Source organism: Strongylocentrotus purpuratus, unplaced genomic scaffold (genome assembly GCF_000002235.5).
Source record: "Strongylocentrotus purpuratus isolate Spur 01 unplaced genomic scaffold, Spur_5.0 spur5_scaffold_15, whole genome shotgun sequence".
Lineage (NCBI taxonomy): Eukaryota > Metazoa > Echinodermata > Echinoidea > Camarodonta > Strongylocentrotidae > Strongylocentrotus > Strongylocentrotus purpuratus.
The window spans coordinates 4,164,450-4,180,258 of NW_022145600.1; the positions used below are offsets into that span (position 1 = coordinate 4,164,450).

The 15,809-nt window shown below is 38.6% G+C and overlaps 1 protein-coding gene across 1 annotated transcript; it reads right to left on the reverse strand.

Annotated features, from left to right (window-relative positions):
• Positions 1 to 8,700: 8,700 nt before the first annotated feature.
• Positions 8,701 to 15,059, reverse strand: LOC581753 (D(1) dopamine receptor). Its single transcript, XM_003726331.3, has one exon. The coding sequence runs from the start codon at positions 14,977 to 14,979 to the stop codon at positions 13,675 to 13,677; it is 1,305 nt and encodes a 434-aa protein (XP_003726379.1). The 5' UTR covers positions 14,980 to 15,059; the 3' UTR covers positions 8,701 to 13,674.
• Positions 15,060 to 15,809: the final 750 nt, after the last annotated feature.

The window sequence follows — 15,809 nt, forward strand, 5'->3', positions numbered from 1 at the left end:
GAGAGAGAGAGAAAAAAAAGAGAGAGAAAATACGTGGAATAAGAGAACGAATAAAACATACAAAGGCGCAAATAAAGAGTCTCTTTGCAAAACGGATCGAGAAGAGGGGAGAAGACAACAACATCGTTCACTCTTTAGAGAGAGAGAGAGAGACAGAGACAGAGGAGGGTGAGAGGGATTGTTTGTGCTGAAATAGGGGTGGTGTGGGCTCAACTAAACACTTACTTACCAAATTTTTATTGCAATTAAAAGAGATCGTCACACTCAACTTCCCTTTTATTTGTATAAGCCTGTCTTTCCAAAGACATCACACTTGCAAATATTATCAAACTATTAAGGAAGACTCGATAGTCGTTAAAGCGGTGGGCTCGAACTCAATAGTCTTAATAATACCCTGAGTACATGAGCAAATAGTCAATAGACCAACTCATCGCCCAAGGTCGTCTGAGTGTACGTCAGCGCAAGATCGATCAATTGGGGAGTTTTACAATTATTCAAAAGACAGCAAAGTGGTTCCCGAATGAATAATCTCAAATTTGTTATTGTCAATTTGGCAATAAGACTAACAGGGGCGTTGATCGGGGGGGGGGGGGGGGGTAACCTGGCCAGGCGCGGATCCAGGATTTCTTAGGGGGGGGGGGGGCCCAAATTTGAAATTATGCGAGCCAAATATTGGTACGTTATGGTGACCAACAGTGACGTAATGCGGGGGGGGGGGCGAGTTTCCCCTCCCAGGCTTTGACGTTTCATTATATTATTAGAGAAAGAAGACGATTCGTTGTACCGTTCTCGAAAATAATTCTCGTCTGAATTTAGTTTTTCTCCTCCCGCGCAAAGCGCGGAAAATTTTACGATTTATTAAATTATTAGAGAAAGAAGACGATTCGTTGTACAGTTCTCGACTCTTAATCCTTGTCTAAATTCAGTCCCCCCCCTCCCCTCCTGCGCGAAGCGCTGAAGCTTTGACGTTTTATTAAACTATTAAAGAAAGAAGACGATTCGTTGTACCATTCTCGACCCTTCATCCTCGTCTGATTTCAGTTCCCCCCCCCCTCCCGCGCGAAGCGCGGAAGCTTTTGATCTTCATTTAATCATTAGAGAAGAAGACGATTCGTTGTACAGTTCTCGACTCTTAATCCTTGTTTAAATTCAGTTCCTCCCCCTCCCCCTTCTGCGCGAAGCGCGGAAGCTTTGACGTTTTATTAAACTATTAAAGAAAGAAGACGATTCGTTGTACCGTTCTCGACCCTTTATCCTCGTCTGATTTCAGTTCCCCCCCCCCCCTCCCGCGCGAAGCGCGGAAGCTTTTGATCTTCATTTAATCATTAGAGAAGAAGACGATTCGTTGTACAGTTCTCGACTCTTAATCCTTGTCTAAATTCAGTTCCTCCCCCTCCCCCTCCTGCACGAAGCGCGGAAGCTTTGACGTTTTATTAAACTATTAAAGAAAGAAGACGATTCGTTGTACCGTTCTCGACCCTTTATCCTCGTCTGAATTCAGTTTCCCCCCCCCCCTCCCGCGCGAAGCGCGGAAGCTTTTAATCTTCATTTAATCATTAGAGAAGAAGACGATTCGTTGTACAGTTCTCGACTCTTAATCCTTGTCTAAATTCAGTTCCTTTCCCTCTCCTGCGCTAAGCGCGGAAGCTTCTACGTTTCATTAAATCATTAGAGAAAGAAGACAATTTGTTGTACAGTTCTCGACTCTTAATCCTCGTCTGAATTCATTTCCCCCCCCCCCTCCCGTGCGAAGCGCGGAAGCTTTTACGTTTCATTTAATCTTTAGAGAAGAAGACGATTCATTGTACCGTTCTCGAAAATAATCCTCATCGGAATTTAGTTCCCCCTCCATCCCGCGCGAAGCGCATAAGCTTTTACGTTTCATCAAATAATTAAAGATTCGTATTACCGTTCTCGCCTCTGAATCCTCGTCTCAATTCAGTCCCCTCCCCCTCCTCCCCTCCTGCGCGAGGCTTTGACGTTTTATTATTAGAGAAAGAAAACGATGCGTTGTACCGTTCTCTATACTCTTTAATCCTTGTCTGAATTTCAAAGAGGTGGGGTCGAGGCGGCGGAGCCGGCCCCGGAAGCTCAGGGGTTTTAGGCGTTTAATTAAGGTCAGATGAGCATATTTTTGTGTATACCTTATTATTTTGTGACACTGGCAAGTCACTATTTGGCGTGGGATCCAGGGGGCAGAGCCCTCAAAAATCAGGGGTTTTAGGCATTAAATTACCGTCAGATGATCATCTAAGGGCCCGCCGTAGGGCCCTAGATGGAATCCAGGGGGCAAAGCCCCCGGAAGCTTAGGGGTTTTAGGCATTTAATCACGGTCAGATGAGCATATTTTGATGCCTCGAGGCTCTCGATCCCCGCCGTACCTCGGGCCCTGACATGTAGGAATCTCAAGAATCATATTTTTTGCCTGGTTGTAAATTTAGGATTTTTTTAATTTTCCAACAAACACATACAAACGTATAATTTACTAAAAAGTGGGGAAAAATTTCGGAAATTATGTCATTTCAGCATTATTTGTAATACACCGTTGTGGAATCAGAATTAAACCACGTTTGAATTTGATTTCCCCAAGCCCCCCCCCCTCTATCAGTACGCCAGTATCTCCTCTTTTCCTTTTTTTTCTTTCCCTTTCCTTCCCTCTCTCTTATTTTTTTTTTGATTGGGGGGGGGGGGGTTAACAGCCTGGGAGGCAAGGACCTTTCGGCCCCCCCCCCCGATCTCCTTCTTCCCCCTTTACTTTTCTTCTTCCTCTTCTTTCTTTCCCTTTTTTCCTTTTTCCCTTTCTCCCTTCTTTTCCTTCTCCTCTCTTTTTTTTTTTTTTTTTTTTTTTTTTTGCGGTGGGGGGGGGGGGGGGGGGCCAAGGCCCGCTCGGCCCCCCCCCTGGATCCGCGCCTGAACCTGGCTGCCCCATTATTACAGGATTATTTATCCTTACCCCCCCCCCCTTCCGAAAATGATTTGCAAGCGTCCTGCAACTCACTGCTGTAATATTTTTTTAAAATAATTTGTTGAAGGGGGGGGGGGGGGTATTACAGGTCCGTTTGCACATTTAATTGCATTTTCGATTATTTATTTTGAAAATTGATAGATGCTCTACAGATTTAACACCCGAATGCCTTCATATTGGAATTAAAGAAATATTTAAGTTTGAAGTCTTGGAGCGTTGCAACAATTAAGACAAAACCATAGAATACTGCATTAGAAAAAATTAAATATAATACGAAGATGACACATACAATTAAAATTGACTTTGTAAGAAGATGCTGCTGCTCCTGATTCAGGCTACCAAGAGGCGATTTTTTTTTTAAATTTCATATTTTAAAAAATCTATTGATGGGACTTTTGTTTCTACTACCTACCATTTCCCTTCAAAATGTTCAATGAAAAAGCCTTGAAGATAACAAAGAGGGGGTGAATATAACTTGTATTAAATTTGTCCCCGTGTAAATATACGCCCCTAACCTCGGTTGAAATCCAGTTTTCTGATTCGTAACTATTTATACAATAAGAAAAATAGAGTGGAGTTTTCGTTAGAGAATCGAGAGGTTTTATTTTATCATTGTGACGTGAAATCACCAACGAATATTCCTCCAAAACAACAACCACAACAACAACAACAACAACAACAACAACAACAACAAGAAATAACGTGACAAGATACAACATTAACAAGGGTTAATTGTTTTTTGCGTCAACACCATGTAATCGGGGATTTTGAAGGGAATTACATGGTCTACAGATCTATGCGTTTCGCCGTTATCGGATAAAAGACAGTCCTTAATTACTTAGATATCGTACACGATGTATGCAAATATATGCATTTCAGATTTAGTCTCTAAATTTTTGAAGGCCTATGGACAAATGTACCAAAGTTCATGATTTTGGCATTTTGTTCAAATGTACAAATGCTCTCTTTGGGTGTATTTCTTTCACATTCCATCAATTTTGAAAGAAACAAATATTGTATTGCATTTTATGATCATTATTATATATTTGAAGAGCAATCTACATAATCAAAATTCATTTTTGGCCGGCATCCGAATTCTTACTTTGTTATAATTCGTTTTAACATTTTTTCTTCATTTGCTTTTGTTTGCATTTTCTCTCAGCGTTTTTCCCCATTACATAGTCAAGTGGGAAATTGTTTTCCAGCAGTCTTCATTCATTCATGGGGGTTAATACAAAACAATGCCAAACTCTAGGATGTTTAATGAGATGTCAGAAATTAGGGCAATAGCCTAATTACTATAGGTAATTTAGATCAGCCTTGGGACACAACATTCCCTTAAATCGTTTACAGAATCGATCGTGCTAAGTTTTTTCTCTCGATATTTCCGAATAGATAGTAGGTTTTTAGAACAGCCTCAATCTTCAATCTCCTCCTTCTCGATGGTGGATCCAGAATTATCTAGAGTAGGGGCGCACATTATTCTCTGACGAGCAAACAAGCAAGTAAACTAGCTAGCAAAAAAAATATATATAAAAAAACGTCAGGAGATGAGGGTCAATCAGCCCATCCCCCCTTTTTTCGTCCTCATTCCCCCTCTTCTTTTTGAGTGGGGGGGGGGGGGGGCACCTGTATACCCAGCGCCTCCTTGGATCCACGACTGCCCGCTTTTGTATACCGCATTCCTATATGGTGTCGCGAATCGGGGACAAGTATAACTACAACCTCGTTATCATTCGGTAATTATCTTCTAGGGTAAAATTAGCATCAAAGCGATTCGCCAAAGTTGGCCGCCTTGGAAAAAGAGTATTACACCTAAGGGTTTAAATAAGTTAATAGAAGATAATGACGACTAGACGGTTGCTAGGTTGGAAGCAAGCAAGTGTATGCGAACGTGACGGCTCAAACTTTGCAGAGAAGCTTTTGAAGGGCCTGGCGAGTACTATTTTTTGTAGACCCTCTGATTCATCTAGTTAAAAATATATAGTATACCCCTCCCTCCATGTCTAAGATTGTTGGTATGTTAATGAGAACTGGAAATACTCAAGTATATGCCTTCGACCGAATTTCCGTGAACCTTTTCTGAAGTCATATATTATTTAAATTCTCAACCCATATCCTCTGAACGGGGTCAAATCAGGACTTAAAATAATAACGATATGCCTGCTTGTCTTGTGAAAATAAAATTTCCGTGAACTTACATAATTATATAATTATATTATTTAAATTCTTAACCCATATCCTCTGAACGGGGGTCAAATCAGAACTCAAAACATTAACGATATGCTTGTCTTGTGAGAATACATCTCTGTTGTTCCTTTTGGAAGGCTGTCGTCTTTTGTCTGTTTTTCCTAATTCAATGTCAATGTAATTAATAGGCAAGATGATACTGTAAGTTCAATTCCAGACTTTCATCTGAATTTCAGAAGCTTTGAAAATTAATTGGTCTAAAAGCGATGTATTTCCCGTGAAATTTGTTCGTCTGCAAAATAAATATATTCGTGCAGGTTAATAATAGCTCGTTCTTGCAATATTGAGGTTACAATCTCACTTAGAATGCCAGATTTACATTTTGATTGATAATTGGAATATACTTAGTTTTTCTTTAGCTATTACACAATATCGATCTAAAGTGTTTGGAACATATAGGACTACCAATAAAACAATTATAGGGTGAAATCTTTTCTTTACATTTTAGTCTGGAGGTAATTAGAGACATAGATACAAAATAAGCAGTATGTCAAACGATAACCCCAAATTAATGATTATTATAAACAGTCACAATAATTGTTTTTCAACTTTATTTTTATACATTATATTATAGCACATTTTATTATGTATCATATATTGTACATTTGATAATATATTCATCTATCACATAATATTTATTCTGCAGTAAATATTTTGTATTGATAAATCATACATCACATACTATAAATCATGTGACTACTTTGCATTGTATGTTTCATTTTCAGCCTGTTGCCTTCACTCTCCTTACTTTGCTCTTCAACTATATGTCTCAAGACCCTAATCGAAATCTTGTTATAATGTTATCCCTCTCCTGAGATGACCTTTAATATGTTCAAAATAAAGAATACCAATAACCTATAGACATGGTATAGTTTCGCACAATTCCGATCCAAATTTGACACTTTTGTAAAACGTGTTTTTTTTCTGACGCCGCCAGTCTGTTATCTAGAAGGATGTGTAATATGTTTACTAATTAGGAGTGTTGGGGGACGATGGCAAACAAGTTTTGCTAGCTCACATCATGGGGTCATTTGCCCAGGGGACTTGGCAAACATGTCGGGTAAACATGGTCTAAATGATTGTAGAGTATATACATACATGCAGGGGACAGCATCGTAAGAGTTCAGGCAATGGTGACATAAAATGATGTCTTTTTCGAAGCGTTTATTGTTTCCTGTTCGTGAGTAAAATTAACATACCCCAAATTAAATTAAAGATTACAAAGCAAGATGTCATTTTATGCCTTTTTGCCAAGGTGTTTTAATTATGTTGTTGGGCAGCTATAGAAAGGGAAAAGAAAGAGATAGAGGGAAATAAATGGAAGAGTAAGCGCGTGTGTGTGTGCGGTTGTGTGTGGTGGTGTGTTTGTGTGTGTGAGAGAGAGAGAGAGAGAGAGAGATGACAAGAAAGACAGAAAGAGAGACAGGTGGCACCACCACCATAACCATCATCATATATCATCATCGACATCATCATCATTATATATCATCACCATCACTACCATCGTCATCATCATCACTACCATCGTCATCATTATCATTATATATCATCACCATATAATCATCACCATCATTATATAACATCATCTTCACTATCATCATCATCATCATCATCATCATCGTCACTATCATCTTTATCATCATCATCACCATCATTGTACATCATCACCATCACTATCATAATCATCATTATCGTGATTTTCATCATCATCCTCATCAATATCATCAACATCATCAATGTTTCACTGAAATGTCTTAATCCTATAATAACCCAACTCCTCACATAAAATGCATGCGTACACCATTAACCCAAACATTCCTGATATCTTCACTACCTTTGATATTTTCTTAAGAGAAATTAAATGAATTTAAACACAATCAAAAGATGTGTTTCTTGTGAGAACAGGCGTTTTATTCAGTTTGTGAACAAGAATATATACATCCGCGTATTATACAATATATCGTACAAATATCAAGATAAACTCTCTATGTTCTCGATTCAATTTGTTAATGTAAGAAAAAAAAAACTCTCTATACAACAATTACAAAAAGCATTGAATATCAAAATATTTCACGGCAGCACCTATAAATACATCTTTACTTGCACGTGCGTTTCATAGCGTCAGTGGGGATTTTAAACATTAATTTCGAATTTGCGTTACAGTATATCCGTCAACAATGAATATCTCAATTGTTAACCAGGCACAGAAAAAAGTACACAGATTAAAAGGGCCTTTAAAAAACATTTGCAACCGAGCACAATGACTTTAATTACATTCTACACCTTTAAAAAGTTAAATTATATTTCCATTAAACATTTGTGCCCAATGATATTGATCATGCTCTTTTGAAAGCACTTTTCATTCTCATTAATCAAATTGAAAATTATTTTTCCTGAAATATTTTTGACCGAGCACATTCACAATACCATCTACAGGGTTTCATCGTTACGTATGAATCAAGTCGGGATTTGTAGAAAGTATCTTTTAAAACAACATTTTTTACGCTTGTAATCTAAAATCTTTTTCATAATTCGTTATAAAAATACTATTCCTTGGAGCATTATTGAATAGAAATAACCATAAATTTTTTGAAGAGGCAAAATATCTGTAAAATATCTCATACATTGTTTAAGAGGTTACAGTTCTCTAAATGGATTGTCAATAATTTTGATACTAAAATATCAAGATAAAAGTAACTCGCAGTATTCACCAGATCATTTCATCTTGCTAATACTGTATACGTTTATCACCATCAGTGTTTCAATTTAAATCGGCCTCTGTGTATTCCACTCTTTCCATTTCTGCAACACTCTCTTAATGCGTAGGAGTGAAATTTCCTCTCCTTTTAGATTTTAATTCAATTCAAATGTTAGTGGGATTCACTCCAAAGATGAGGAGTGAATCACGATTATGACCTCTTAAAGAGTGGATATCCACTCCTGCGCATTGGAGACATGAAAGACAACAATAATTATATAGTTCTTCATAATAATACTTCATATCCTGACCTGAAAGACAACCTCAACAAAAATCCATTTTCATCATATTCCTCTTCTTATTACAGTTCTCATAATAATTGTTAATCGCTCCACTACATTCATTACATTGTGACTGTCGATCACAAGGTCCGCGATTCGAGTCCCGCCGCTGCACTAATGTCCTTTGGCAAGACATTGATCTACATTTGCCACACTCCACCCAGGCGAAGTAAATGGGTACCTGGTAGGAATTTATTCCTTGAAACGCAGCGCGCGTAACAGCTGCACTGCTAAAGCCAGGGTAATTATTCTGCATTATTGTAGAGCGCTTAGAGACTTCTGACAAAGTAAGTGTTAGGCGTTATATAAGCACTGTAATTATTTATTATTATTATTTTCAATAATGACCAATTTCATATTTAATACTATAATATTCGTCTATATCCTTGCATTCGCCATTTCTATTTCATGCACTTGTCATTGAAAGGATGATCATACTGTTTTTCCATACCACATTACCTCATTCAATTGATTTATTATCAAGATACTTGGGAGGGGGCTGAAGCCGCCAAGCCCCGTAACCCCTATAACCCCTACTGGAGTTCCTTATTTAAACCATCGTTACTCACCCTTTTGGACATTCGAAATGGTAAAAAACGGCACACATATGTTTTTATCTTTAAAAGTGGAATATACCAAAAGCATGTTCTTTTCCAGTTCAACAAATATCACCACCAGTCTCACAATTAAGAACCTTTTAATGAATTTTATCAGCTGAAAACGTTTTTGGGAATTTTAACACAAACTATGTTCAAAACTCTGAGTAAATCTATAAATAATCATTCGAAGTTTGCGCCTTATGTGCAATAAGGTGTATTTTTAAAGTATAATTTAACAGGAAATATCTTACCTAACCCAACAATATATAGATAAATGGGAACATAGACGATATGATTTGCTATACGGAAATGTACAGTAAAAGCCTACATGTTGCCGCACACGTGCAATTTCTCAACCCTATGATAACAATAACTATTTGGTAGCAGGCATTTCTTTGCGTTACCAAGATTTTTGTTTGTGTCGTCACCGCAAAAACTTGTCATGGTCTCGTTTAAGAAAAGGGCCAAGGGAAAGTTTAAATATTGACCAGACTGCAAACAATAGGAACAAGAGACGGACCGTCAGAGCTCCTGGAACTTACAACGTGAGCTTGGGAAAGGGCCAAACCGAAGAATAGGACCTTTTAAAACTACATGGCCGAACAAAGACATGAAAGCTACTCGCCTATTACCCTAATACTGCGCAGCACCGTAAAAAGAGCTGTAGCTACCATAATTGCAACGAGAAATCGATTTGAGGAACACCGTTCAATTTGACATCGCTAAATTGATTGAGACACTGTTAAACTGTTGGTCTAATTTGGAACTTAGTGCAAGATCGATTTGGGCTATCTAATTAGTATTATTGAAGAGAAGTTGGGGATCAATTCCTATAATAATAACCAGTCCATTTAAAAGCTTTGACAGGCATCTTATCCCGCACTGTCCAAAAATGCCATTTCACAGTTTCGTCAACGTCACGAAACTAACTACACTTTTGAACAAAAAGAAACTATTACAGAATTGATTACATGTCTAAGTCGGTCACAAGATACCTGAATTACCGTCTGTCAACAAAGTACCTTTTCAAGTTTTTGTCCATGTACAGTATATCTCTTTCCAAGAATGGATTTACGTTGCTATGGTCAAAGTTATGGGGTACACACTTTGCCTGGTATCTGCAAACAGAAAGAAAACCCACAAGTCCGAGTCCACCTTTAAAAAACCACAACATCGTTTCAAGAAAATAGTTAGAGAGTGATTTCGACTCCAAACATTCTAACTTGGCAAACAATTTCGTAACTTAATAAATGGAAAACATCATAATGGAAGACATATGAATGGTATCCACCTTTTCAACATTTTGACACAAATTCTCATTACAATTATTTAAAGACTCGTCTTATGAAATTTCGATTGCATCACCCTTCTTTTTCCAGCAAAGAAGTAACGAATATATCAAGCCAAAAAAACATTTGATGTGAACGTGAATATATTTACTCCCTTTAATTATCAATTATATTGGGCAGCATTTTCTTTGAAGGTTTCCATCAAAAGGAACCGCATACGGGAGTCTATATAGAGGCAATAACGAAGAAGTAAAGGAAAGGGGGAAATGCTGGGAAAGAAAATGAAAGAGATGATAATGGGGCTACGTCCGAAGAAGCAGAGTCTAGCGTTGGAAACATGGCTAAGGTTTAAAATACATAACTCATTCTAGGAGAGTATTTTTTTCCAATACTGTCTATTGATTTTTCTTCTTGGAATTTTCCCCCCTTATGATTGAGGTTCCTAATGTTTCGTGAACCGGTCGAGTCCGTGATGATTTAAGACGTGTTAGCCACGTCTTGGGGGTGTATACAGGCGCCAAAATGTCATTTAAGACGGAATGATCTGAATCCCAAATTGGGATATCTAGAACGATTGATTCCACGTCAAGAATTCCAAGTCAAAAGTAGTGAAAATGCAGAACACATGATAGTTCGTTCGATTTAAAGGGTGGTTACCCATGCTGTCCGTGCTTGATTCTAATGTAAATCTGTCAGGGTAAAGTGTTATCCGTTTTATTATTACGTCAATACCTCAGTCACGACTCCAAATCGACCGATTTAGGGCTATTGGTGTCATGTAACTAACCCTTTAGTTTGGTCTGTTCCCGGTCTTAAAGCCGGCTCCAAAGCATGGCTGTGATAACCGAGAAATATTATGGTCATTGATTGGGATTCAGGTTATACCCGATTTTAACCAAGGAGACCGAAATCAGACCAAACCGAAACATATTACCCGGAATGGCGCAGAATCGGTCGGTTTGGACTAGGGTCTGGAGGTATAATACAAATTATATACCCGGGTCATATAGGAGACCGACATATAAGACTGAATATAACATTACGTTACCCTGGATGGCCAATTAATCAGTCAGTTTGGATTAAATCGGTCTGGCTTGATACCCAGTAACACCTTAGAGACCAACAACAGACCGACAACAGATTGAACAAAACATCTCGTTATCCCCGAATGGCCAAAAATCGGTCGATTTGGAGTTTGGAGTTTGGAGTCTGGATTCCGGTTTGCCCGTGTGACTGTGTAAGTTGTTCTGGTCGGTCTGGCGTCGATCTGGTGTCGGTCTGGTTTCGGTCTCGTCGGTGTGGCTATAGGGTATTGATACAAAAAGGAATTCATAGTCGATGTCAATTTGTTGAGTCAATAACTTTTCTCAAAATCTCACGCATGTCGTCTGTAAACTTGGTCAATCAATAGTCAATTTTGATGTAATTTGTGCGTCTTAAAAAAACACCTGGTGGGGGCTGTACATGTCAACATTTTTTTGACATTTTAACTGCTCTTTATCATTTTGAGAGTGTATTTTTTTCGTGACGCATTTATCAATTCTAAATTAGCTGCGATTCACTTGCAATCGAAGTACGGGACCCTCATCTGCCTAAAGACATTCCATGCGTGGATACGTATATTAAAGTAACCCCCAAAGAACTATGACAGTCGATGCCTTATCTTTTCTATTAATCTCAATATTTTAATCCACCCCTTTTCACCGTGCATCAATTTACTTCTGGTGAATCCTATATCTTCCCAGTTCTGCTACCGGTAATGAGCTTAAAAGGCAATGCGTTCCGGACTTGATTGGGCGGCATGAAATAATGCCTGTTGCACATAAAGCGTCATTTCGGATGCGCTAATGTAGCCTGTGAAGACAATTAGGCCTACTTCTAGCAATTCCAAGCAATGTGTGCCCCGTTCATTTTGCATTTAACTGGTGTATGATATCACTTATACTTGGCGTTTTTAAGTCTGCGCTATCAATGACGGAACCTTACGTCAAGGAAATGACGCATCACGATTAAATAGGCAAACAGGCATACTGCGTGGTTTCGCGAAGGTAAAAAAAAGGGTGTATTCCGTGTTTATAGATTTCTCCTCGACAAGGTATCCGCTCTTGTTAATTGTGGACAAGGCAAATGGACTATAATTAGACATTATACATGTATAAAATTGTAAATGATAATGATAGCGGGTATAACAGATATGGTCTTATTGCCCGAGGTGGCAACGAGTTGCAAATAAAATGAAAGCGTTTCAGTGTCATTCTGAGAACTATCCTCTACAAGATCGTTTAGGACGGACACTGTTGCCATGTTTATTAATGAATTAATTGTGAACACCTCAAAAATAACATCAGTCCCATGGCTTTTTTACCAATAAAAACGTAATTACACTCATTTTACTGTGCTAGGATTAGCACAGTCAATTGACACTTCATGTAGGTATACATGTAATTTGTTACCCTTTAAGCTATGCAACTGATCATGTACGAAAAAGGAAAGCATTCAGGGTTGGCAAATAATCAGCAAAATAGTAAAATTTAAGTGCTTTTAATCGTCATGCATATAATGCAAACATCACTTTTGATCTCGTTCAAACTAGTACTTTTGCATGTTTGTGCGTGGATAAATTTTACCATCAAACGCAAATAGATTTTCATGAAAAAAAGCACTTACAGAGAGAAAAATAAATCATCTACATATCTTCGCATCGATTATCATCACTTTATATTCTTGACATTTCATGAATACAAACGACAAAGAAGATGCTTAGGGCGAATAAACTACGTATTCTATTGCAGAAAGACTTCGCTTGATTTTTGTACATATCAAACTCATTTTGTATTTGACATACATTTGTTCATTGGGTTCAAAATAACACCCAATACGTCAATTTTTAACACAACAAGAATTATTGACACTCAACACGAATAGCCTCTTTTCTTCGTTGCCATGGTTTGCGTATTGATTTATTTTTTGGAGCGTAGATTTAAAGAACATGGTTTCAAATTCAAAGTTATCCTAATTTATTCATTTACCAATTCATTTTTGATTTACTTATCAATTCATCTGATGTTTTATTGAAACCTAAATGTTCTTCATTGAAAGATCATTGCGTTTAGTATTTTGCTTTGAGAGTAGATGTGACGAAAACATACTGAAGATTCAACATTCAAGGTTCAACATTTTCCTTCTGTATTTATTAATCTATTAATATACTGATTTATCAAATATTTATTCAATACTTTATCGGTTTGTTGAAATATATTTTCTAAAGGATAAAATATAACCAGATGCATATCTTAAACAGTATTTTACCATGCAGCCTATCATCAAGAATACGGTGAATTAATGATAATATGTTATATTAGATGTCAACGGCTAATGATTTGTGAGAATTGGAAATGTTACCAACAAATTAAGTAATAATGTAAGTATCAGGAAAACCCTTAGAGGGGTATAGTTTAGGACAGAAGTATGAAAAGAAAGCGCATTTTAACCAAAACAAAACACGATTGATCAAACTGATATACACATTGTTTTAAAGTGGGACATCGATTGCGTTTCCATTAGCATCTGAATGGGTGATGGTAGCGACAGCTACAGGTGACGAGCTATCTTTCTTTGAGTCCTGTACATTCGCATTTGCGTTCTTATTAGCTATGACCAAAGAGGTGTCTTTGACCATCTTATGATTCTGCTCGGCTGAATTCTCGACGCTACTTCGGTGATCTGAATGCGAAGGACGTGGTGTGGTGTTATAACCATTGCCCAAACGTCCTCTAAGCCGCTCCTGTCGGCTCGTGTTGCTCATGGCAGTATGGTCGTCGCTACTGTCCGCCTGCCGCATGGACAACCCTCGGCACTTGTAACAGAAGAGAATGGTCTTGAAGGCATTTCGGAAGCTTCTATTCTGTGCGTAGATGATCGGATTCAGAGCACTGTTCACATACCCGAGCCATACGGTAAAGCTAAAGAGCGTCGGAGGCACGCAACGTCCGCAGAAGGGATCCACCACGTTCAAAATGAAAAATGGTAACCAACAGCCGATGAAGACACCGACAATGATGGCGAGAGTTTTGGTTGCTTTACGCTCTCGACGCATCGAACCCTGGGCCTTCTTGTCCGTGCCCTGTATGCGCTGTCCCGTGTTGTTGTAGGCGGCGATTTGTCGCGCTTGTCTCCTCGCAACAATAAATATACGTGCATATGTATAACCCATGATAAATATGGGGATGAAGAAAGAAATGACCGATGATCCTAACGCGTACCACTGGTTAATAATCAATACGCAAAATGTAGGTTCTTTGTAGAAAAAGTCGAACTCCTCATCGTCTAAAGTATAATCTACGTGGAGTCCCAACATAACTGGGAGCACACTTATAAGGAAAGACGTAACCCACACGACGACGATTAAAATAATAGCGTTCGTGGCGTTCACTCGCTGATAATAGCTGAAAGGTGATGTAATGGCCCAGTACCGGTCCAGAGAGATTAAGCATAAGTTTAAAATGGATGCCGTACTGAGCATAATATCAATCGAGATATAAAATCGACAGAACACCTGCCCGAACGGCCAGTAGTCGCCAAGGACGATGAAACAGGCGTTGAAGTCCATGACGAACAGCGCGAGTAGTAGATCCGAGATCGCGAGGGAGACGATGAAGTAGTTGGTCACCGTGCGGAGTTTTCGGAAGACGAGGACGGATGCGATAACCAGCGCATTTCCACCGATTGCGAGTACGACAATGATATAGAGGATGATACCGACGATGATGTACCCGGTGAGGCTATAGCCTCCACCGCCTTCACCGTCGTCTGTTCCGTTTGTTAAATTATTCGTCATGGTAACGATTTTTATTAACAGTCCGAACAGCAAATATCTACCAACGCTTTAAATGAATCAATCCACGACTTCACTCTGTAGACATATCATGTGACCGCCTTTATTTTCATCCCTCACATGTTCCTGCGATGAAAGAGTAGAATCAAGGAATAAAATCAACACGATTTTCGAAATCTTGTAAATGTACGCACCTCCTTCCTCAATTAGCTTGCGTCGAATAAAAACTTACCACGACAAGACGACGCAGTTCACGTAAAATGAGGCTCACACGCAATACCGCCTTTTCTTGACGGGTTATTTTCATAGGATCCTTTTATCCATTTGTTGAGTTATCAATAACACCTCTCCTTGAAGACACGTTACGGAAACGCGGTCACCCATTTTATCATTTCTTTGGCCGCTAATGGATGTTCTGCCTCCAGCGAACGCTTCACGACTGTAGACAAAATCAAATTACAGGATAGGGCCTCGGTATATCCTCCCGGGCTGAACACCGTTGATCTAAATCCCCAAGAATGGTGTCATGTCAGCCGAGTCTAAACTGAAACACAGATCGAATTCATTGGTTCTATTTCCCTTTTTTTTGGAGAAGTAATCATGGATCAAACTGATTTTGATGGTTATCCTCTTTACAGATGAAATAAACTGGTGAAAGTTTCTTGCCAACCACTCCTTTATTCTCCAGCGAGCCTTATTACCTTTTCGCTTAATTCAAATCTTTGCTTGTTAAAAACAAAATGTGAAACAATCCAATTAGACGATTTCCCCGTTGAATGTTTCCTCCACTTCACGCATAAACATGAAGAGGTGACTATAAATATATGAACAAC

Excerpts from the sequence above, each read along its gene's own strand:
- LOC581753 (XM_003726331.3), bottom strand. The coding sequence starts at position 14,979 with ATGACGAATAATTTAACAAACGGAACAGACGACGGTGAAGGCGGTGGA.